Source organism: Guyanagaster necrorhizus, assembly GCF_019112545.1.
Source record: "Guyanagaster necrorhizus MCA 3950 unplaced genomic scaffold BT62scaffold_1, whole genome shotgun sequence".
Classification (NCBI taxonomy): Eukaryota; Fungi; Basidiomycota; class Agaricomycetes; order Agaricales; family Physalacriaceae; genus Guyanagaster; species Guyanagaster necrorhizus.
The window spans coordinates 1816402-1837100 of record NW_025064880.1 but is presented as its reverse complement, the minus strand read 5'-3'; the positions used below and the strand labels follow the sequence as shown (position 1 = coordinate 1837100).

At 50.0% G+C, this 20699-nt stretch overlaps 11 protein-coding genes across 11 annotated transcripts; 9 read left to right on the top strand and 2 right to left on the bottom strand.

Annotated features, from left to right (window-relative positions):
- Positions 1-299: 299 nt before the first annotated feature.
- BT62DRAFT_880372 (zincin) lies at positions 300-3578 on the top strand (the record flags this gene model as incomplete). Its single annotated transcript, XM_043182627.1, has 16 exons — positions 300-467; positions 520-619; positions 671-1015; positions 1068-1171; positions 1228-1511; positions 1561-2009; positions 2067-2277; positions 2339-2450; positions 2500-2549; positions 2611-2665; positions 2721-2841; positions 2894-2951; positions 3071-3193; positions 3249-3312; positions 3371-3481; positions 3540-3578. Coding segments are annotated over 16 exons (2394 nt in total), but the record flags the coding sequence as incomplete, so codon positions are not given.
- Positions 3579-3766: 188 nt separating this feature from the next.
- On the top strand, positions 3767-5081 carry BT62DRAFT_977489 (Creatinase/aminopeptidase; the record flags this gene model as incomplete). The annotated part of the gene is made up of 2 exons (XM_043189280.1): positions 3767-4490; positions 4558-5081. 2 exons carry the CDS (start codon positions 3767-3769, stop codon positions 5079-5081), a joined length of 1248 nt encoding a protein of 415 aa, XP_043046506.1.
- A 180-nt stretch (positions 5082-5261) lies between these two features.
- On the top strand, positions 5262-5932 carry BT62DRAFT_999042 (uncharacterized protein; the record flags this gene model as incomplete). The annotated part of the gene is made up of 2 exons (XM_043190767.1): positions 5262-5792; positions 5870-5932. 2 exons carry the CDS (start codon positions 5262-5264, stop codon positions 5930-5932), a joined length of 594 nt encoding a protein of 197 aa, XP_043046505.1.
- Positions 5933-6002: 70 nt separating this feature from the next.
- On the bottom strand, positions 6003-7957 carry BT62DRAFT_925551 (peptide chain release factor eRF/aRF subunit 1). Its single transcript, XM_043184841.1, has 7 exons — positions 7766-7957; positions 7674-7713; positions 7383-7621; positions 6893-7325; positions 6603-6819; positions 6101-6543; positions 6003-6043 (listed from the first exon to the last, which is right to left on the bottom strand). The coding sequence occupies exons 1-6, from the start codon at positions 7843-7845 to the stop codon at positions 6236-6238; spliced, it is 1317 nt and encodes a 438-aa protein (XP_043046504.1). The 5' UTR covers positions 7846-7957; the 3' UTR covers positions 6003-6043; positions 6101-6235.
- On the top strand, positions 7860-8750 carry BT62DRAFT_41093 (uncharacterized protein). The gene is made up of 3 exons (XM_043180820.1): positions 7860-8055; positions 8106-8286; positions 8337-8750. Exons 1-3 carry the CDS (start codon positions 8019-8021, stop codon positions 8632-8634), a joined length of 516 nt encoding a protein of 171 aa, XP_043046503.1. The 5' UTR covers positions 7860-8018; the 3' UTR covers positions 8635-8750.
- A 176-nt stretch (positions 8751-8926) lies between these two features.
- On the top strand, positions 8927-9714 carry BT62DRAFT_925550 (uncharacterized protein). The gene is made up of 4 exons (XM_043184840.1): positions 8927-9000; positions 9060-9225; positions 9283-9592; positions 9646-9714. The coding sequence occupies exons 2-3, from the start codon at positions 9190-9192 to the stop codon at positions 9427-9429; spliced, it is 183 nt and encodes a 60-aa protein (XP_043046502.1). The 5' UTR covers positions 8927-9000; positions 9060-9189; the 3' UTR covers positions 9430-9592; positions 9646-9714.
- BT62DRAFT_925547 (Clavaminate synthase-like protein) lies at positions 9283-11271 on the top strand. Its single transcript, XM_043184839.1, has 7 exons — positions 9283-9379; positions 9430-9592; positions 9646-10009; positions 10059-10229; positions 10281-10584; positions 10640-10924; positions 10980-11271. The coding sequence occupies exons 3-7, from the start codon at positions 9757-9759 to the stop codon at positions 11140-11142; spliced, it is 1176 nt and encodes a 391-aa protein (XP_043046501.1). The 5' UTR covers positions 9283-9379; positions 9430-9592; positions 9646-9756; the 3' UTR covers positions 11143-11271.
- Positions 11272-11767: 496 nt separating this feature from the next.
- BT62DRAFT_989992 (WD40 repeat-like protein) lies at positions 11768-15902 on the top strand (the record flags this gene model as incomplete). The annotated part of the gene is made up of 15 exons (XM_043190192.1): positions 11768-12110; positions 12141-12236; positions 12289-12386; positions 12438-12554; positions 12606-13169; positions 13219-13948; positions 14009-14596; positions 14653-14786; positions 14859-15006; positions 15064-15166; positions 15216-15275; positions 15331-15599; positions 15656-15678; positions 15730-15826; positions 15856-15902. 15 exons carry the CDS (start codon positions 11768-11770, stop codon positions 15900-15902), a joined length of 3417 nt encoding a protein of 1138 aa, XP_043046500.1.
- Positions 15903-16548: 646 nt separating this feature from the next.
- Positions 16549-17889, top strand: BT62DRAFT_925541 (uncharacterized protein). Its single transcript, XM_043184838.1, has 5 exons — positions 16549-16640; positions 16705-16761; positions 16817-16889; positions 16949-17283; positions 17341-17889. Exons 1-5 carry the CDS (start codon positions 16593-16595, stop codon positions 17404-17406), a joined length of 579 nt encoding a protein of 192 aa, XP_043046499.1. The 5' UTR covers positions 16549-16592; the 3' UTR covers positions 17407-17889.
- Positions 17890-18121: 232 nt separating this feature from the next.
- On the bottom strand, positions 18122-18384 carry BT62DRAFT_999038 (uncharacterized protein; the record flags this gene model as incomplete). Its single annotated transcript, XM_043190766.1, has 2 exons — positions 18122-18155; positions 18209-18384. The coding sequence occupies 2 exons, from the start codon at positions 18382-18384 to the stop codon at positions 18122-18124; spliced, it is 210 nt and encodes a 69-aa protein (XP_043046498.1).
- Positions 18385-19106: 722 nt separating this feature from the next.
- BT62DRAFT_880762 (uncharacterized protein) lies at positions 19107-20303 on the top strand (the record flags this gene model as incomplete). Its single annotated transcript, XM_043182639.1, has 5 exons — positions 19107-19154; positions 19209-19275; positions 19333-19478; positions 19584-19712; positions 19770-20303. 5 exons carry the CDS (start codon positions 19107-19109, stop codon positions 20301-20303), a joined length of 924 nt encoding a protein of 307 aa, XP_043046497.1.
- Positions 20304-20699: the final 396 nt, after the last annotated feature.

The following is a 20699-nucleotide window of genomic DNA, read 5'->3' as shown; positions in this document are numbered from 1 at the left end:
GCGGACGCTGCATATGGTTTGTTCCCTAGCTAAAATGTGCTTTGATGACCGGCTCACGCGTTCCCGACGCGCAGAAACAGCACCACTTCTCCGGGATCCTGACGCAGAAGACGTCGAAAACGCGCAAGTTGTTGAGCATCGTCCCTCTTTCAGCGAACGCATCACTTCCATAGTACAGGAAGCACTTACGCCTCTCACGAAAGTACTCCTGGTAGTGGTGCTCATTTTGCTACTCCTAAGCTCGGTGAGTAGTGCTGGTTGCTTCATGTTTGACTGCTAACGATGACCACGCGGCAAAGATATTCATCGGCCTCTTTGCTGGTGTCCAACATAAACTGAATACTGGGCAGGGCGGTAGTCATGACGGAGACAAACCCAATGAGACCTACACAGTGACGGCTACCACGACTTCTCACGCGACTACAACTATTTTGTCCCCTCCGGAACCGACTATCCAGCCTAGAGAAGTACGTTTCTATGCGTGTCATTACTTCACGTAAACTCGAACGATCATTTTAGCCTCTGTGTCTTACTCCGCAATGCGTCATCCTCTCTGCATCCATCCTGTCGTCGTTGGACACGTCCCAGGATCCTTGCGAGAACTTTTACGAATTCTCCAGTAAGTGACTTCCATCCTGGTATTGCATCAGTATTGGCAACTGTCTTTCAGGTGGTGGATGGCTTAAGGAACACCCCTTACCAGCAGACAAGAGCAGTTTTGGAAACTTTGAGGCTCTAGCAGTACAGAACAAGCGAATTCTTCAAAAGATTATTGAGGGCCCCCATCCAACGTCTGCGGCGCCGACGGCCGATGAACAGCTTTTGACCAAGATTCGCGGGATGTATGCTTCGTGTCTCGATGAAAACAAGTTGGACGAAATTGGCACGGAGCCCTTGATTCACCTTGTACAGACTGTACGAAAATTGTTCCGCGGCAACAGTACTGATATTAGTAGTGCTACCGAGGAGAGTAAGAAAGGACTTACAGCTGCCATCGCATTTTTGCATTCCCGAGGTATGCTCTGAAGCGTTTCTTGGTCGTTGGAAACCTCAATGTCGCGGTTTAGGCATCGAGGCATTGTTCTCTTTCAATATCGAAGGTGACGTTGGGGTTGCTCCTAACTTTATGACATTGTGGTTCAACCAACCGTCGCTCGGCCTTCCCTCCAAGGTACGTAAATAATAGTACCAGAGCGTAAACGCGGACATGACTTTTTTGTATTATAGGAGTACTATGCTGAAGAGTCCATTCTGGAGGTTTATCAGAACGTCATTGAAAGGCTACTCTTGACTCTCATCGAAGAGGAAGAAAGCTTGTGGGAACAAATGAAGTCAGATTCCTCTTCCTTGGTAAATCAAGCTGAAAGTGTCTGGCCCCCTTGGCCTTGGCCTCCTTGGGGTGATGAGGACGACGGCGACAAAAAGCCAGTCAATCAAACCGAGAGGGCGCATGAGCTGGCTGAGAAAGTTGTCAAATTTGAGACAAGAATAGCGAACGCTAGTCTAGATCTGTAAGGCTCAAGACGGTCGCTCCGACCCATGGCTAATCTGCGCTTTCAGGGATATCTTGCAAGAAGATCCGGTCGCCACCTATAATCCAGTTCCGCTCTCAAATTTGACGACGACTTTGCCCCAGATTCGTTTCTCAGACTACTTCACGACGTTTGCTCCTCGCAATTTCCCAAACAAAGTCATTTTGACGTACCCGCCGTATGCAGAGTCGCTCTCGGAAATACTTGATGAGTCGCCTGCGGATGTTATTGAAACGTACCTCGTCGCGCAGACTGCTCTTGCTTTGTCGGCGTATCTTGGAATGGGTACGGAAGCTTGGCAAGCCCAAAGGTCGTTGTTAGAGACTTTGTCCGGCATCAAGAAAGGCGCCGTTGGAGATCGGGCCGAATATTGCGTAGGCCAGGTCGAATCCACCCTTGGCTTTGCTACTGGAAGATATTTTGTCAACGAAACATTTGGTGGTGAATCCAAAGAGAAGGGAACGAAGGTTATCAAGGGTTGGTTCCTTTTTTTTTCATCTCTCTATCTTGCCTAGACCAAAATAAACTTGACAGACATTGTCGAGGCATTCAAGCAATCACTATCTCACGTCGACTGGATGGACAAGAAGTCGGCGAAAGCCGCTTCCAACAAGGCAGATGCCATACGCATCAAAGTTGGGTTCCCAGTATCCCCTGACACACGTAGCGCGGAATCCATTGCCAGCTATTACGGACTCGTGGAAATTGACGAGAATAAGTTCTTCCAGAATGTCCTTAGTGCTACGTGGGTATCTATTATGTCTAGGTCCGTTATTAAAGCATCTCAACTGCTTCTACTTCTGTAGAACAAGTGAGAAGGTCAAAGAATGGTTCCAGTTGGGCAAAACCCGGGATCCAGAGGCTTGGGAGATGTTCCCTTCTACGGTCAACGCCTACTTCAACCCACCAGCCAATGAGGTGTGGCAATTCTGTGGCGTTCGTGGATGATTCGCTGACAGGAAAACAGATCGTTTTCCCAGCCGGTATCCTCCAGCCACCTTTCTTCTCCAAGGAGTGGTATGTGATATCATGTGTTGCTTTTGGGCTTTTTTTTTTCTTTGTTTTTGCTAATATGTAGGCCGGGCTATCTTGCGTACGGTGCCTTTGGACATGTCGCGGCGCACGAATTGACGGTTGGCAGCTATTAATACTTTTTTTTTGTAAATCAACTCATGAGGACCTGAGCAGCATGCTTTTGACTCTGCTGGGAGAATGTACAATCAAGAGGGCAAACTGGAGGAGTGGTGGAGCAATTCGACGAGCGCTGGGTTCCAAGTAAAGCAGGATTGTATTGTGAAGCAGTACTCTGGTAGGTCACTTTGATGCATGATGAGCGTGAGGTGTTAACGCTAATACGACAGAGTATACCATCGATGATGGGAAAGGCGGAAAAGTCCATGTCAACGTGAGGAGACCCTCGTTCTGATCACACACATAGATGACCTCCTGACGGATTCGAGGATTAACAGGGAAATCTGTAAAGCGGTTCTATTTCATTTGAAAGTTGTGTGCCTATGAAATGACATACACCCTTCCAGAACGTCTGGGGAGAACATTGGGGATACCGGACTCATTCAGGCGTATCGAGCTTGGAGAGCGCAGTTTGAGACGTCGAGGGCTAAAGGGAACGAGTACTTGCTTCCTGGGCTGGACTTTACGAGGTTAGTCTGTGTGCGTAGCATACGGATGATCATTCATTAATTTTATTCTCTGTAGGGAACAGCTGTTCTTCATATCGTTTGGCCGGATATGGGCGCGAAGTATGAAACCTGCTGCTGCTGTGAGTTGACTGTCTAGGATTTGGATTTGTTGTTGGTGCTGATGACGTAACTAATTAGTTACAACGTATACGCACGGATCCGCATTCGCCCTCGCAGTATCGCGTAGATGGGACAGTGTTTAATATCCCAGAGTTTGCGAAGGCGTTCAAGTGTTCGAAGGACGCAAAGGTGATTGTGAAATTTCTGATTGTTGTGTGATGAATAAAAAGCGCTGATCATTAGGCAGCTTAACCCTCCGGCGGAGAAGCAGTGCAGGTTCTGGTAGTTGTGGGTGTAATAATAATTTATTTTTTTAAAAACATCTCCGAGTGGGGATGTGGGCGTGGTGAATGCTTTCCCGCGATGGCCGTCGTACGCTTGGGCATTGAAGAGACGATCGAGACCGGTGTGAGAGCAGAGAATGAGCTAATTTGTCGACACTTTGGAACCCGGGCCGGTACTTGACCTTGTTCCATGAAGATGAAGAGATGGCACTTGGTCTGCCTAAGTCTTGGGCTCACGGCAGCGTGTTTCATAGCTTACTACCCATCGCGACGACTTGTTAGTCAGACAGCCTCCCACTGCTCGCATCTCGGCCCGCTTTCCGTCTCCGAGTTCGACACCCGGCTGGCCACCCTCGCACAGACGCTCACTACCCCCAACGCCTCTGCATACATCGCAGAACCCGGTGCGAGCGGGCTCTACTACGCGAACGTCTCGAATTCACACTGGCACCTCTCCGAGCGACCCCTGCTGCTTATCGTGGATGCGTCTGCTCGGCTGAGGGTGCTCACGCCCAAGTTTGAAGGCACGCGTGCGAGGCTTCTGCCGATCCCGTTTGAGGTGGAATGGGTAGAGTGGGCAGAGGACGAGAATCCATATGAGCAGATACCTGAGATTGAGGGGACAGTGTTCGTGGATGGGAGTATCCGCCATTTCATCGTGGATGGTCTGCAGAGCGCGTTCCCGAAGGCTACGGTGAGCGCAGCGCCGGTCGAGATCAGGCAGCTGCGAGAACGCAAGTCGGAGGGAGAGCTGGCTTTGCTGAGGTGTGCTAACGAGGCTACGCTGATGAGCATCCGACGGGTTCACAAACAGTTGCACGTCGGCATTCGCGAGTCGGATGCCCGCACCCTCGCCGCACGCACCCTCGCCGATGCCGGGCTCAAAGATGGGGGTTGTCTAACTCTATTTGGAGGTACGCATAACATGATCCATGATATATATTTTTCCCCTCCCCCCTGCTCACCCCCGCCACGCCCCAGAAAACGCCGCGCTCCCCCACGGAAGCGGCACCGACCGCCGTCTCCGCCCCGACGACTTTGCCTTGTTCGACTGCACCGCCTCCCTGCACGGCTACTGGAGCGACGTCACGCGCACCGTCGCCCTCCCCCGAGGCGTGTCGACCATCCCTTCCACCCACCTCCAAATATGGAACGCGGTCCGCACGGCCCAGCGTATTGCGTTTGAAACCGCGCGTGCTGGGGTGCTCGCCAAGCGCGTCGATGAAGCCCCGAGGCTCTTCTTCAGCCTTGCGGGGTATGCCAAATACTTTACGCACCGGCTTGGACATGGGATCGGCTTGGAGGTGCATGAGGATCCATACCTGAATGGCGCAAGCGAGGTCGTGATCCAGACGGGGCATACGTTCTCGGATGAGCCGGGGGTGTATATCGAGGGACAGGTCGGCGTGCGTCTCGAGGATTGCTTTTATATTGCTCACGATGGGAGTGCAGTGTACCTCACGGCGGGAGTGGGAGGTACTGCTTCCTCGCCTTGGAATCCATAAGACTCGGAGTATATATATACTTAGTAAATCATAATCCACGGAAGATGCCGCAAATACCGGTCCGATAGTGTCGATTTGGGGCAAGTGTTCTTCTTGCCTCCCGCCACGATGTCTTCGCCCGCCCCTGCCCCTGCCCCCCCCCCCCCCCCCCCCCCCCCCCCCCCCCCCCCCCCCCCCCCCATGCCGACACCCTTAGAGTCAGAGTCAGACCAGCCCGAACCGTCCACCTCTACTCCCGAACAGCCGGCTGAACCGACCAGCGCTGTGCCGACCAACGGCGACTGGCAGGCCATCTTTTCGCCCCAGCACAACACGTACTATTTTTACAACACCGTCACCTCCCAGACCACATGGGAGAACCCTCTCATCCCACCCCAACCCCAACCCCAACCACAACCTGAATCAGCTTACGACGCCGCCCTCGCAGCAGGCATCGATCCCTCCCTTGCCTACCTCGACCCCACCCTCGCTGCCGGTCCCAGCGCCAGCAGTAGCGGTCCCTACACCGCCACCGCAAAGTTCAATGCCCGCACAGGCCGCTTCACCGCCAACGACGCACGCGACCCGACCCACATGTCAGAGTATGAGCGCGCCAAGCGCATGAGTGAGTTTTATTTCGACGTCGCTGCCTGGGAGTCCCAGAGGGATCGGGAGCAACAAGAGGAAGAGGCAGAGGGAAAGAAGAGGAAGAGGCCGAGTAAGAAGGATTTGGTGAGTCTCTCTCTTTTTTTTTTTTTCTTTTCTTTTCTTTTTGGTCTGGGTGTGTCTTGATGCGTTTTGCGGTGTAGGAGCGCTTCAAGGAGCAAAAGAGGCTCAAGAAGATTGCAAAGACTGCTTGGCTTCGAACTTGACAGATACAGTATCATTGCTTGGGGAATCAACAGTCTTAATGTTCAATCTCATCATATTCATACAAAATCACCCCATCTGTCGAGTACACAGCTTGTGCTTCAAACATTGCCCTACCATCAAGAAAATATCAGCCACCACCACCCCAAAATAACGCACGAATCGTTCACCTTGAAGGACAAGAATCGGATGTTCACAACTCGGTCGCAAAGCATCTTGTTTCCAATGCCCATTCCACTTCCCCTACCACCCGCCCCCCCCGTCGTACCCTCGATGGACGGGGCTCCTAAGAGCCAGCAAAACCGTCAGATGTCATCATCATCCGAATAAAACTCATCCTCTTCCTCCTCATCAATAGTCCCCAGGTTAGTAAAATCAACCTTGTACCTCAACAATCCCCCAATGCCACCAAATCCCTTGACAAACTGAGCCCCCTCCTGTGACCGATTCGTCACAAATTCAAGGTTGGCTCCAAACTCTTTGTACTTTTCCGCAAACCACTCCAGGAGCGCCTGTGGATCCTCGGATTGCTCCATCTCTAGTCCCGTAGATTTGTCTATGAATTTCGTGCGGTCTTTGTCTTGTTCTTTGTTGTGGTAGACGACGATTTCCTCTGTTGGGCGAGTTAGTACGGAGAGAAGGAGAGGGAGGGGGGGGGACATGAATGCGAACCTCCAGCGGCGTTACGAAGGATGTAACGAGTGATATCGAGGTTCTCCCATACGATCAGGGTCTCCACCGCTCCGAGTTCAAGTGCCTTGAGCGTGTCTTCGATACCAAAACAATATTTGCCCGTATCTTGACTGATTTCATCAAAGTACTTTTGGATGAGCCGTTTTTCCTGAACAAACTTGACGTTCGCGAGAGACTCTGCAGCCAGTTCAATGGCCTGAAGGGGAAAAAAAAAATCAGAGACGTGATCTCCAACCCCCCCCACCCAAACAATACGTAAAGTCACCCACCTGGTTGAACCCATTCTCACCTCCATAACTTACATCCACAACCTTGATGATCTTTGCCGCCAGCCTCAAATCGAACATATCACTCTGGCTGAGCTCCGTCTTGAAATCCGCGCTTCCCGCCAGGACAAGACCCGTGACGTTGACTTTATCATTGGTGATGAAATGCTGCACGGCCAACTCTGCCACCTTGCGCACGTAGTTGTGACGCTTCTCATCACGAAGACGGGAGAAACGCAGTGCAGACTGACCTCCTCGTCCGTGCTTCTTGGGGAGGTCGACAGTGAATTTATGGATGACTTCGCGGGTGTTTCCAGCGAGTGTGCCGAAGAGGGTGCCGTTTCCATCCATGACGATGAACCCGAACCGGGAGTCGGACTCGAGAAGCTCCGATAGAGCTTCGGTGTGGAACTTGTTGTCGCATAGGTAGAGGGACCTGTAAGGGTGATCAGGAAATCACCCGGGGCGGTGAACAAGGCTCTTTATTGCGTACGTGTTGACGGGTTTGTGAGGCTCAAAGTCGAAGGAGACCTTTTTTTCCTTGCCTTCGTCTGTTAGGATGGTGCCTACGAAGAGCACGAGACCGTTGGGCGGGACTCGGTTGTAAAGCTTGAGCCGTTGTTGGGTACTGGTGATGGCTGCCAGGACGGAGAGACGATTTACTCGGGATTTGATGTTGGACGCTGTACCGTATTCTTGCGTTAACATGGCAGAAGCTCGGGATATTTGATCCTGCAAGGGACTGAATTAGCATACGACGACTCATACTGACGGAGAGACGGACCTTCGGAGGAAGGATCAAGCTGATCATGGATGTCCCTGCGCTGAAGAGCAAATCAGCACCGCGAGGGTGACAATAAGCAAGGACGTACGCACCCCCTGGCAGAGTCAAGGCTCTTGATCAGTTTCTTGATTTTCCACATCTGAATGTTCTGCTCCGCCACATCTTGGGACATCGTATATATGCGTTTTGGGTTATATAGAAAAGGGAAAAAAAATTAGAAACAAGAAAGGATCAAGGCCAGGTGGCCACGATGATGGGAGGAAGAAGAAGGAAAAGGAAAAGGAGAAGCTGCTTAAAATTTCCAGCACGTGGTTACTTGACTGCACACCATCATCACACGCCCGGATGGCCAATAAACGCAAAAATGAGTCGTCTACCGACCGTAAGCAGGTCAAATTATCGACTGCTGCTAATGACTATGTGCCACTGTAGAACCAAAACCAAAAAGAAGACGCCTCTCGGCCCCGAGACCGTTCCCAATCGTCCCAGCGTCCGTCTCAGCGACAGGCCCGCGCTCAGCGCACAAAGAAGGCAAGAACCTCATCTGCGTGACGCGCAAGATGGCGTTGGGAGCGTATATGCGGCGGTGCAAGGATCTCGCTCTGAGAGATGGGTGCGTGTGGCGTGTCTCGATTCTTCTTTTGGATTGTGTGACCTCGGTAGATACAAAACCCTCCATCTAAGCGCGATGGGCGCTGCGATCCCGCATCTCGTCAAGCTGGCGCTGGCGCTGCCCCCGATACTGCCGTTTGAAGTCCGGACGGAGTATACGACTGGGACGGTGGAGGTGCATGATGAGGTTGATGGGGGTGAGGATGGGGATGTTGCGTATGAGACGAGGGGCAAGTCGACGTTGATGGTTGTGATGTCGTTTGAACCCGCAAAGGTAAAGGGGGGTGATGGTAATGTGGTGGTTGCAGAACCGGAGCAGGAGCAGGAGGATGTTGGGGAGGCTGTATGACTTGTGACGGCCCGGGGGGTTGCTAACCGATTCTGCAGATGTGTACCATCATTAGATTCGATACCTGAATGGGGACGCAAGTGAAGGGAACACACCGATTTCGGGACCTCGGGTTACATGCCTGATTGTAGACTACTACCAGTCTAAGTTGATGAATCGTGCGCGTTACTCCCACATACATTGACAAATCAGCATTCCTATCAGTCGTTCCTTCTTACTATCTCTATGACGGTCAAGACTCGACGCTTGAAAACACGGACACGGACGAGATTTGAATACGGTCAAGATGGAATTTCAAAGACGTAGAACGCGGGAGACACAGGATCAGCACACAACGCGTAGCGGAACCGCAGGGACTCCGTGAACGTAAGAATGACGCGTTTTTGTGGATGCATTCAACTCCCCTTACAGGTGTTTTACCCCAGGTCTATCCTTACCCCGCGGAAGCCTGCCTGGGAGGGAACGAACAAGGATTCTTACACGGCTAAACCATCTTTGTTCCCGCAATGCAACCCTCAGATTGACGGCCTCCATTGCGTACGGTTACATCACCTTATGTACTCTGGCTCCTGGGTGTTGTTTTCGGGTACAGTGAGTGGCAGCAACATGTCGTGCTACCTGCCATCGGCTCACCATTTTTTCCCTCAGCACCACCTCGCGATCCCCCGATTTTCGCGCCAAGATCGCGGTTATGACACCGGGATCTTACCGGAGCGTACCAGATACTCGGAGACACTGATCATTCGTTCGTACCATATCCCCGTTTCATCTTCATTGTCGACCACCTCTCTGTAGGATGGTTTAGTCTCTTATATTCCTCCAACGGGCCGCTTCTCTGTCCTCGTGCGCGTTGCTAACCATGGTACCGGCTGCCCACCAAAGATCTCCTTCCACCTCGCCCAACACCTTGTGATCCGTCCTGTGTGAGAAGGCGGTTGCAGATTTCCCATTATACGAGGTACCGTCTCCTCTTTTGAAACTCTTTCCAATTTATTTCATCATCCCACCTAGTCACTCGGTTATATATCGGCGTTGGCTCCTGGGCGTTTTCTCATCCTTAGTCCCTTACTTACTTATAGGCGCGTTGTGTTGGAAAGCAAAAAAGGGTGGACGGACAGCACTATGGGCTTTGCAGGCTCGAAACAACCCGACATTTCCTACCATCCCGACGAGGCCAAGTTTCATGCGCGTACAGCGCGTCGTCTGGCTGAAGATCCTTCTCTTTTGGATGTGCCCCTCCCAGAGGGGTTTCCTTTTCGGGTGGAAGGGCCTATCGTTTGGGATGGCAAAGACTGGACTGGCGAAGACCAGTGGGTTTACCAGCTTAGTGACTTTGAGCTGGGCGAGATCGACGCGGCGCTCGAGCATTTCAAAGGTCGTTTTTTATCTACCATGTTCGTTTGCGCTGTGCTAACCTTTCACAGGTACCGGGAAACCATTAGGCTATATCAACAAAGAGACGTTCCCCCTTCCTAATTTAAGCCCTATCTTGAAGGACCTCGCCCACGAACTCTACTCTGGTCGAGGGTTTTTTGTTCTACGGACAATCCCAATCGACCAGTACACAAAGTTGGACTTGGCAATTGTCTATGCCGGTATGTCTTCTCGTTCCCTATGCATCCATCTTGACTCACATTCACTACCAGGTCTATCGTCACACGTCGGCTCCGCCCGAGGGAAGCAGGATTCCACTGGGGCGGTACTCGCTCATATCAAAGACCTCACCGTCAGCCACGCTCACGAGCAAGGTGGCATCGGGAATTCAGCGTATACGACAGACAAGCAGGTCTTCCACACTGACGTGGGTGACCTGATTGCTTTGTTGGCTATTCAATCTGCTGCCGAGGGCGGCGTGTCGAGGATCAGCAGTGGAGGGAGGGTGTATAATGAGATCGCGGCCACCCGGCCTGACCTTATTCGTACGCTGGCGGAGCCCTGGCCTTTGGATAGGTCTGTTTTATTGGGTTTCCTTTCGTCTAGGGTATGAGCTGACATCGAGAAACAGCTTTGGTGGATCTCCGGGATACACGACGCGTCCGCTTCTATACAAGGAAGATGGACATATCGTCATTCAGTACTCTCGACGACATTTTACGGGGTACGGGTTACAGAAGCGCAGTCCCCATATACCACCCATCTCTGAGGCTCAGGCAGAAGCGCTCGATGCGCTGCATTTTGCTGCCGAGAAGCATTCCCTGGGGTTGAATTTCCAAAAGGGCGATATTCAGTATATTAACAGTTTAGGATTGTTACATTCTCGAGATGCGTTCCGGGATAACGAGGAGCATACGTAAGCGTTGACGTTTTTTTTTTTTTCGTGCTGATGATGTTAATGGATGGGGCAGACGACATCTCATTCGGCTGTGGCTCCGTAATGATGAGCTGGCCTGGAAGACGCCGGGCCCACTCCAGCATATATGGAAGAGGTTGTATTCTGTTTCTCCTGATGATCAGCGATTCCCGGTCGAACCTGAGATTAGGAGGAAGGAGAATGGTGCGACGAAGTGAATGTATTATCTTTACCTGTATAGATTTTATGGATATTTTTGGTTAGCGCCATTGGTGTCAAAGCAAAAATCCATAGATGATATAGGAATAGTGGACTTGCGGGCCGTTTGACAGACGATGGCAGGTCGAATCGATGAGATTTCTAACAGCTAGGTTTAGTCTTCGTCCCAAACGTCGGCAGATCCAACAGAGCGTAAACTGGAGACTGTCACCGTACAAGTGGAAGTCTAATGACAAACCTTGCATGTATATGAAGTAGCGTATGAGACAGATCAACATCTGTTGGTAGGGTGGGTTGGATAGATGAACAGAGTCGCTTGCATCAGCTGGGGACTGCGCTCTATTCGAGACTTTTCGGTGCTTTTAGGTGACAAGGAGGGAGAAAAGGTCAGGGCCAACAGCCTAAGGAGAAATTCGATGGTGTGAAGATTAAATAGTTTCAATTAGTGATTGAGCGATGGAGAGCACCCAGTTAAAGGACTTTGTCATGTCTTTCACGTGTCGAGTTTCTCACGACTCCCATTCTGGGCGTCCATCTTTGGCAATGAGCTGAAGAACAGCTTTTCTCTCGACCTTGATACTGCCTCAACGCTATACCCTCTGTGGCGCCATTTCCAAGGCTGCCATGGATGATATCACCTCAATGGATGGCGAGTCGCCACCCTTAGTAACCTCCATAACCTCAATTCTCGGTATCAAAAGCCAGACACTGAGATTCCGTCCTCACAAGTCGACACAAAAGCCCCATGTTATCCTGCGACGCGTCCAAGTATCTCAAAATTCGGGCAGTGATACTTCCTTGGGGTCCTCCGTGTACTTCAGCTTGTTTGCACAGAAACGTATCGAAGTGAAGCCCGGCAAAGAAATCCTTCTCGCTGTTGCCTCTCCAGACGAGCGTTTCAAAGATCAAGCTATGGTTCTTGAAGGCGATATCGAAGAATCTGAATCTGAATCTGGAGAGGACTCTGGTGTGTGTTCTAGATGTCATAGGCGAAAAGAAAGGGAGGAATCGGTTCCGCCACTCCAAGTTTCCATGCCTCCGAAAATGCGTCGAGCGTGGAATAGGAATTTAGAAGACGCTTCTCCAACAACAGGTGCGCTTGGTTACTGACTTCCTTCTGTTATTGTCCTTCATCGCACCCATAGACGCCGGTAGCGCCACACGTGTGTCTGTTGGTGTGCAGGCTGCGCCCTCTGTTTCCACAGCGTCAGTTCAATCGCAGCCCCAAGTTTCATGCTCATCTGTGCGAACCCAATGTTCTACAACATTTGATTGTGTTCAAACCTCCCTACAGCCGTCATCTACGCACGTTTCTAGCGATATGCAGACCTCAGTCACGCACGCGACTACTGAGGTGCCGACGAAAATACAGTCATCGCTGAACACCGGCTCGGTGTCAAAGGATGCTCACGTAAGTGTAGGGTTTAGAGGTTTCTTTTTGTTCCTTGATGGACGCGCTTAGGAACGCTCTTTGTCTCCAATGGAGTTGGATTCTCAATGCAACAGCACTCCCGATTCACCGGTATTTTCCCCAACAGGTGTACCTGCCATGATTGCTGTGCTAGAGAGTGGTACGAATACCCCGACCTCCATCTCATCTAGTCTTGATGTTGCCGACATGCAAATTTCGCCAACCGAATCCCCTGCTAGTCCTTTGACACCGCTGCCTTCATATATGATGTTACCAAGTCCTGGAAAACAAGAGGACTCTGACTCTATGGATTTCATCAAAGCTGAATCTCTTCTGAATTGTCGGTTGCCGGATCCCATCTGCGATGCCGAAAAGTCTAGCAGTTCCGATGATGCGTCTGTTGATCTCTCTGAAGTTCCACGGACATCGTCTGGTGGTCTTTCCGCGGAAGGCTTAGTGCACAAAAGGCCTCAAAACACTTCTGCTGGTGTCGAGAAATCAAAGCCTTTGAAGCTTGCCATTCAAAACCCCTTTGTGTCGGCGGGTTTTGTTTCCGATTTTATTGGTAGTGAAAGGAAGGAAACTCCGGTGGACGTGGCTGTCTCCTCTACAGAGGTAAGTCTCCCAAAATATCCCGATTTGTTTATTGATCAACGGACTACAGCCATCAACAAGTCGAGAGCCTGCCCAAACCTCGACGCCCGCAGGCGTGATAGCTGGTGAAAGTGAAGAGAAAGGATCGCATGTGCCGAATGACTCCTCGCCTAGTAAAATGCGCCCACCATCCAGACCCATTCCCACTGAGCCTCGAGCAGCTAGGAAAAAACCGCCCACGGTACCAAGGTCCATGCTAGTTCTGAGCACCACTACTCCCATATCTGAGAATACTTCCGCAGCAACGAGTTCTCCTCCGCCGGATGCAAAATCTCTGGCCTACGTAGCACCTGGCATGGCTTCCAACCCATTGGGAATACGGCCTTGTAGTCTGCCAACGCCTCGTCAAACACCCGTGTCTTCTAACCCCACAAAGAAGCGTGTCGTTTTGGGATCTGGTTGGCCGTTAACCAAGGCTACGTCGATTATCGTTGACAACACTTCAAAGCCGACTCCTCCAGCTACTAAAAGGTCAGGGCTCTTGGATATCGAAGGATACTCTTCCCCGTCACCTCCGTCGTCTCCACCTCCACCGCCGCCCCCAGGAATCCCCCCTCCCGTAGTCTCTGCATCCGGACCTGAGCAATCGCCTCCGACACCATTCAATCAAATGAAAGGTGTTGATATGCCTCAGTTAAACTCCATGGGCAGCAAATGGAAACGTATCTGCGTTCAATTACCTGTTCAGGCTGAAGTGCCGGCAATTTCGGCTGTGCTGAAAGAAAAGAGACCGCCAACGGGTACGTGTTTCTATTATCTCTGAGAGGGAAGTGTGCGAAGACACTTCTCCATGTGCGTAGTTTCCGAAGTACCCGCTGAGAACAAACCTGACGGGAATTCTTTGCTTTCACGGTTATCGTCTTCTGTGGAAAAGACTGTCAGAAAGTCGACGACGCCTCTTGAGATACCCACCAAGACTACTCGTCAGACTGACGAAGCGCCGTCTATCCCACGGATGAAGCGGAAGGCGTCTGAGGGTTTGGACCATTTCAATAACAGTTTTTTCTGGCTGATACCTGGCAACGACAGATGCATCACCCACTACACCGACGAAAAGAAACTCTTCTCACAGTATGTCGAGACGAGTTCCATATTATGGACTGTTGATAACATTCCTTCAGCCACACCTATCCCAGTTCAATTGCCTGTCAACCACCCCCTGCCACCGAAACCTGTACAATCTCAAAACTCTGGTCCTTCTCGAGGTGTTAAGCGTGAACGAGCTCCGTCTCCCAAGATTTTTGATTGTGAGCGCTCCAAAAAGCCGCGTCAAAAGTTCAGGTGGCCTACCATTGAATGCTTACACTCCGTCGCGCTCAAAGACAAAAGCGACACCGCCATCAAGACAATAGCGATATCTTCGGATGGAATGTATGCTGCAGTGACCTGTAAGGAGATTTATTCCTCTTTGTAATTTGACTGCTTGCCTTTACTCGTTGTTCAGGTAATCGAACCACACGTATGTGGAATGTCCAAACGCGTGCTGAACTGGCGCAGCTGTCCCACGGGGCTTCAGTCGTCTCGGTTGTTTGGATGGAAGGTGATTCTGGAATCATAACACTTCAAGAAGACGGCGTTGTGAGTAAATGGATCCGAACAGTATGCTCTGCTTTTCTGTTGGGGTGTTCCCTGACTGAAAGCTGGTTCTAGGGATCAAACCAATGGCATTGGACCAAGATTGTCAATGCTGGTAAAGACAAGGACACAGAGGAGGATTCAATGTGCTTAGCTTATGGACGAGACCGTGTCGCTGTCTCCTTGCCACGTTCTGGTGTCAAAATCTGGATATGGAGTAAAGGTACGGGAGGGTGACTCTTTCATTTTGCGGCTGTGAATCAAGAATGCATCTTTCCAGGTACATGGCAGCCTCAACGAGCCATTCTTAGGCAAAATGTCTCGGCCATTAAATTTGTGCATGACGGGTCCGCTCTTCTTGGTGGAACGAGAGACGGTGTTTTGTAAGTGGTGGCGATAGTTAAATTATGTTATCCTGAGATGTCGGAACAGGTGGCATAGCGAAGTGCCCAATGGAACATTACGGGTGTATGCATTCATGAAGACTAAGATGTAAGTGCACGTCCTCGTGTTTTCAATTATAGTTTGAACTGTGACTCGACTTTAGTGTGGATATAGACCTCAATGCGGGTGGTACTTGTGCGCTGGTCGCTCAAACGGGAGGAGTCGCTCGTTTGGTGGATATTCAAGCTGATAGACGAGGTCAAGTGACGGCTGTCTATAGTAATACAGAGACTGAGACTCGACCGTCCGGTGATTTCGGAGCTGTGTTCGTTGCTAATGGTCAGGGTGTGCTCCACGGCAGTTCTGGAGGATGTGTTCTCATATGGGACACAAAAAAAGGAAGTCTGGTGTATGGGCTGGAGCATGAGGAAGGTGAATGTCTATGCTATTGCTGTTAAATGACTGCCATGTTCACTTTGATCCCGAAGATGATATCATTCAAGCAGCGGCGGTATAGTATTTTTTTGCTACATCTATCAAGTTTAATCTGACGCTTTGACAGGGATTTGATGGATCACCTGCAAAGGATGGTTGTATCATTACTGGAACTAAACAGGGACATTTGTCTTGGTGGTCGCAGCCGTCGCAATCAGAGTCTAGTCAGTATATTGCTTTTTTTCATCCGCAGTGGATGCTGATAAGTGCGGAACAGATAAGCGTACGAAAACGGCATAATATCTTGGTTATTAGACAGTCGATTAATTGTTGTATCGTATATATCTTGTTATCTTGCTGTCGTATTTTAGCTGATTTTGCTTGGTTGATTTTACTTGTATAATAAACTCTCTGCGTCTCGCGATAATTGAAATTCGAGCGTGGGTAGAAATGAAACGTGAGATTAAGTTTGCGTGTGTTTGTGGCGCGCGATAGGGCCGCTCCTGGTACATGCGATCAACAGGCTCGTTTCCACCTCAGACCGTCCGAGACAGTTCTCTCAACGCCCACACACCCTGTTCTCCCCTTTCCCTCTTTGTTTCTGTACGTTGATTCTCCCTTTTTATTCTGTTTTCTTGTCTTTTCCATTGGCTGCAATCGTTTTTAAAGTCCCTATCAGCTATTCTCCAGACTCTAGAATCGGTTCCGTATACCTGAACGACATCAATTATCGCGGTGTCAAGCTATATATCTCATCGTTATCTGTTCAAGGCAGTTGTGAGTCTTGCTTCCATGTTGCGGCGCCTGGATTCGGCCTCGTTTGGTCTCCCATGACACCGCCACGAGGTGTGGTTGTCACGCCAGAGTGCATGCAGGCAGACGTCTTTACCAGATACCCGCTATCTTCGACTTCATCTTCGTTCAACTCGCTTACAGAGTACTGCAGAATTCCGCACAACATAAATTTGAGTAGGAATTTCTCGACGCAACATGCAGACAATCAAATGTGTGGTAGTGGGAGATGGTGCTGTGGGAAAGGTGAGTTGTTATCGGTTTTCTCCTGTCCTGGTCCGTTCGTTGATTGGCCGATTTTGCTGCGTAGACCTGTCTCTTGATTTCATACACAACAAACAAATTTCCGAGCGAATATGTCCCAACCGTACGTTGGCCATCTATGCCCCCATGCGACTCCAACAAGACCCTTTTCTGCGCAGGTCTTTGATAACTACGCGGTGACAGTCATGATTGGAGAGGACCCCTATACATTAGGGCTTTTCGATACTGCCGGTGCGCTGCCATCGCTATCGCTATAGCAGCCTCAGTTCTCCTAATCCGATTGTGAACAGGCCAGGAGGATTATGACCGTCTTCGACCTCTATCGTACCCCCAGACAGATGTTTTCTTGGTTTGCTTCAGTGTCACATCCCCTGCATCATTCGAGAACGTCAAGGAGAAGTGGTTCCCAGAAGTTCACCATCATTGTCCCGGAGTTCCATGCCTCATTGTAGGCACGCAAATTGATCTTCGCGATGATACTCAAGTAATCGAGAAGCTGGCAAGACAAAAACAGAGACCGGTGACGAACGAACAGGGTGAGAGGCTTGCGAGGGAGCTTGGTGCAGTCAAATACGTCGAGTGTTCTGCATTAACACAAAAGGGCCTGAAGAATGTTTTTGACGAGGTATGGGCCGCATTGCATCACTTTCCGGATCTTTTAATTGATCATTCTGTTTTTCAGGCTATTGTCGCTGCACTCGAGCCTCCCGTCGTCAAGAACAGGAAGAATAGATGTGTCGTTGTGTGATACCCAGCCCACTGATGACTTTTCCTTGCGTTCCTCTCCATCTTCAACGTCTCTTCTTAACGATTTATTTTTACCTGACGACGTGCTGATCTGTCGTATCGCCTCTTTCTTATCTGCTCTCTCCCATCCATTATATAAATCAGCCCCGATGGTCCTGTCCACTACTAAGTTATCGTTCCCAACATAGTAGGCGCTCCTTATCCCTCGGTGACCTTTCTATTCCATCGTTTCAATAATTCATGACTGTGGGTGTGTGGGTGAGATTAATATTGGGAACGCGAATAGAATGGACATGGCGGAGCAATTTTGCGATGACGTTGCGTGCGATCTTCAAGCGCGGTAGTTGTATGTGTCATGGTCCCGGTACCGCTCTGTCATGTTCGTTTTAAAGCCAGGCCTCGGGGATCTGCAGCCTAGGCACGAAGTTCTGAGAAGACAACACAACAAATCCGTTAAAGCTACGTATCCAATATATACACAAATTCATGAATGAATGAAAGAAGACCTCTGGTGACACCACTAGGATGTCACTGCATATTTCTACTGAAAAATAGGTGTGAAAAGTACCGATGAATAGATAACTATGGATGTCACTCACCATGAAAACAAGGATGGTGATTGTACAGGGAATGGCGATGGATTGATCAGGCTTTCAGAGCTCTGTAACGATGGCCCTTCATGAGTCAAATGAGAATATTGACGAATGAAATCAGAACTACAACCTCTTGCCGACCTCCGCACGGGCCCACCTGTCCGCAACCTTAATACTCTGGCTCGATAACAGTAAGCTCGATTTACTTACCCGGAAGGCTTGTGTTCATCGGCCCGCCTAACGGGAGTGGGTCCTTCACCACGCTTCATGACAAGCTGTTTCAAGGACTTCTTCGCAATGGTCTCGTCTGGGATGGGTGAAGCCATAACGAGCATGGCAAATAGAGTGACGGTGACCACGAGCAAGAGGGCGCGAACGGAAAACATGTTGATAGAGCACTTGTTAGACGAAAGAGCTGTTACAACAGGAGCTAGCACTGGTAATGAAAGACCAGAAGGCTGAGGAAACCGTCCCATAAGAAAGAGGGCTATATATTCGTTCTAGGGGAGCGCACTACGGGCACGATTGGAGAAGATGCCGTAGAGGTAGTTTCAGCATGTCAGCATTAGATTTTGAACCAAGATGAAGATCAACGCGGAGGCCGATACCGAGAGGAGAGGTACCAGGAAGATAAGAACTAGTATGGTCAATATCACAGTTGATGTAATATCAGTGACGGTCCTCGCGGGGAATGAGGATCTGTATGGTTCGAACCAAAGTGATGGTCGCTTTCGGCGCTCATGATCTGAATGATGTGGAGAATATGCGGCCTAGATATCATCATGGACCACTTGGTCTAGGAGGGGGAAGCCTCGAATGGGTAGCGTGGTCCCTGTTCTTCTGTGGTAATCTTCTGTGGTAACATATAGAAAACCAATCTCCAGATGGTCCGTACAGAGTAAAAGTGGAGTGCTTATCCTTCAGTGACATGAGAAATTCTTCAGAGGTTGATGGGTGAGCTCGAGGTTCGTTGAAATGAAGCTGAATGCAGCAGCATTCAATATGCCGTGGACTGAGAATCCTGTAGCTTCGAATGGCACAAGGAAGATGATGCTAAACAATGGTCAACATCAAATTCTTGTTTTGTGAACCTTGCTCCAAAACCACCATGTCGCGTCCACAGGATGATAGGAATCAGGAAGCAACCGTGTATCTTGTGAATGCTCCTCGTTATTGCTTTTTTTAAATTCAAATACTTATTGTTCTGCAGGGAAATCTCGATGAACGTTGCACAGATGCGCTAGTATGGGAGCTTATGTTACAAGCCGGTCCCGTTGGTATGCAGGGTCTTCTGTTCCACCGGTTCTTATCTGACATTTGTTTCCATTACAAAGTGAACGTGCACCTTCCTAAGGACCGAATATCAATGGCTCATCAGGGTTACGGCTTTTGTGAGTTTTTGACGGAGGAGGACGCAGAATACGCTTGTAAGATCATGAACCAGATTAAATTGTGGGGCAAACCCATTCGAGTTAACAAGGTTCGTCGCAGGTTTTTGTATGGAGCCCAACTCAAATGACATATCTTCTCTTGACTTCACATACTACCTGTCATGGTGCTAATAATATTATGTTTCTCTAAACAGGCATCTTCGGATAAGAAACAACTTGATGTCGGGGCCAATCTGTTCATTGGAAACCTGGACGAGAATGTCGATGAAAGGCTACTGTATGACACCTTTAGCGCTTTTGGTATGATGGCAACAACTGCAAAGGTCAGCAGTTCTCACCAGACTTATGTTTATCTCATCCTAACTTCATATTGTCAATAGATTGCTCGCGATCCAGGTACAGGCACGTCGAAGGGATACGGATTTGTCTCGTATACAGACTTTGAAGCATCCGATGCAGCCGTTGAATCAATGAACGGGCAATTCTTGATGAACAAAGCGATAACCGTACAGTACGCTTTCAAAAAAGACGGCAAAGGAGAGCGTCACGGCACATCTGCCGAACGTTTACTTGCAGCCCAGGCTCGTAAAAATAACGCCTTGCCTGTTGCCTCCCGTCCGCCTCCCGGTCCAATGGCTTTTGGTGCCCAACCGCCAATGCCTGGATTCCAAGGACCGTATCAAGGGCAATTTGCTGGTGTTCTTGCTCAACCACCGCCACCTCCTGGGTTCACGCAACAGCAGACGGTCATGCCGCCGATGGGTATGCCGCCTATGGCTCCTCCTACGCAGATGCCTATTCCTCCTCCGGGAATGCCGGTATATGGAGGTTTTCCGCCGCCGCCTCCTCCTCCAGGGTTCGCCTTTCCTCCTGGTGCTATGCCGCCCCAGCCGCCTCCACAACCGCAATTCTAAGGATGTCATGTTTTGCGTGTCGCTTTCTGTACTCTATTTACATGTACTACCCTCCCGTTCCATATGGTGCACTGCCGTACAAGTTCTTGTTTCTCGGTTTTGATGGGTAACGTAAAACCGGGCCGCGGTCTGTGCTGCTTAATGACTGAAATCAACCATTAGTTGTGTGTGGGAGACATCATCGACATGGGGAACTTTTACCGATGTCGTCATTCATCGTCGTGCTCTGTAAACACGCGAATCCCCTCAATCACCCTCGAAGTTTTGTCCTCCGTAATAGTGGTCAACGATTTGGAACGTCATAGGCTGCTGTTGGTTATCAAGGCGTAATTCTGTCGGCGATCACAAATATTCCTCAGAGTTTACGCACAGGTCCATACTGAAGTGTGTCGTTCG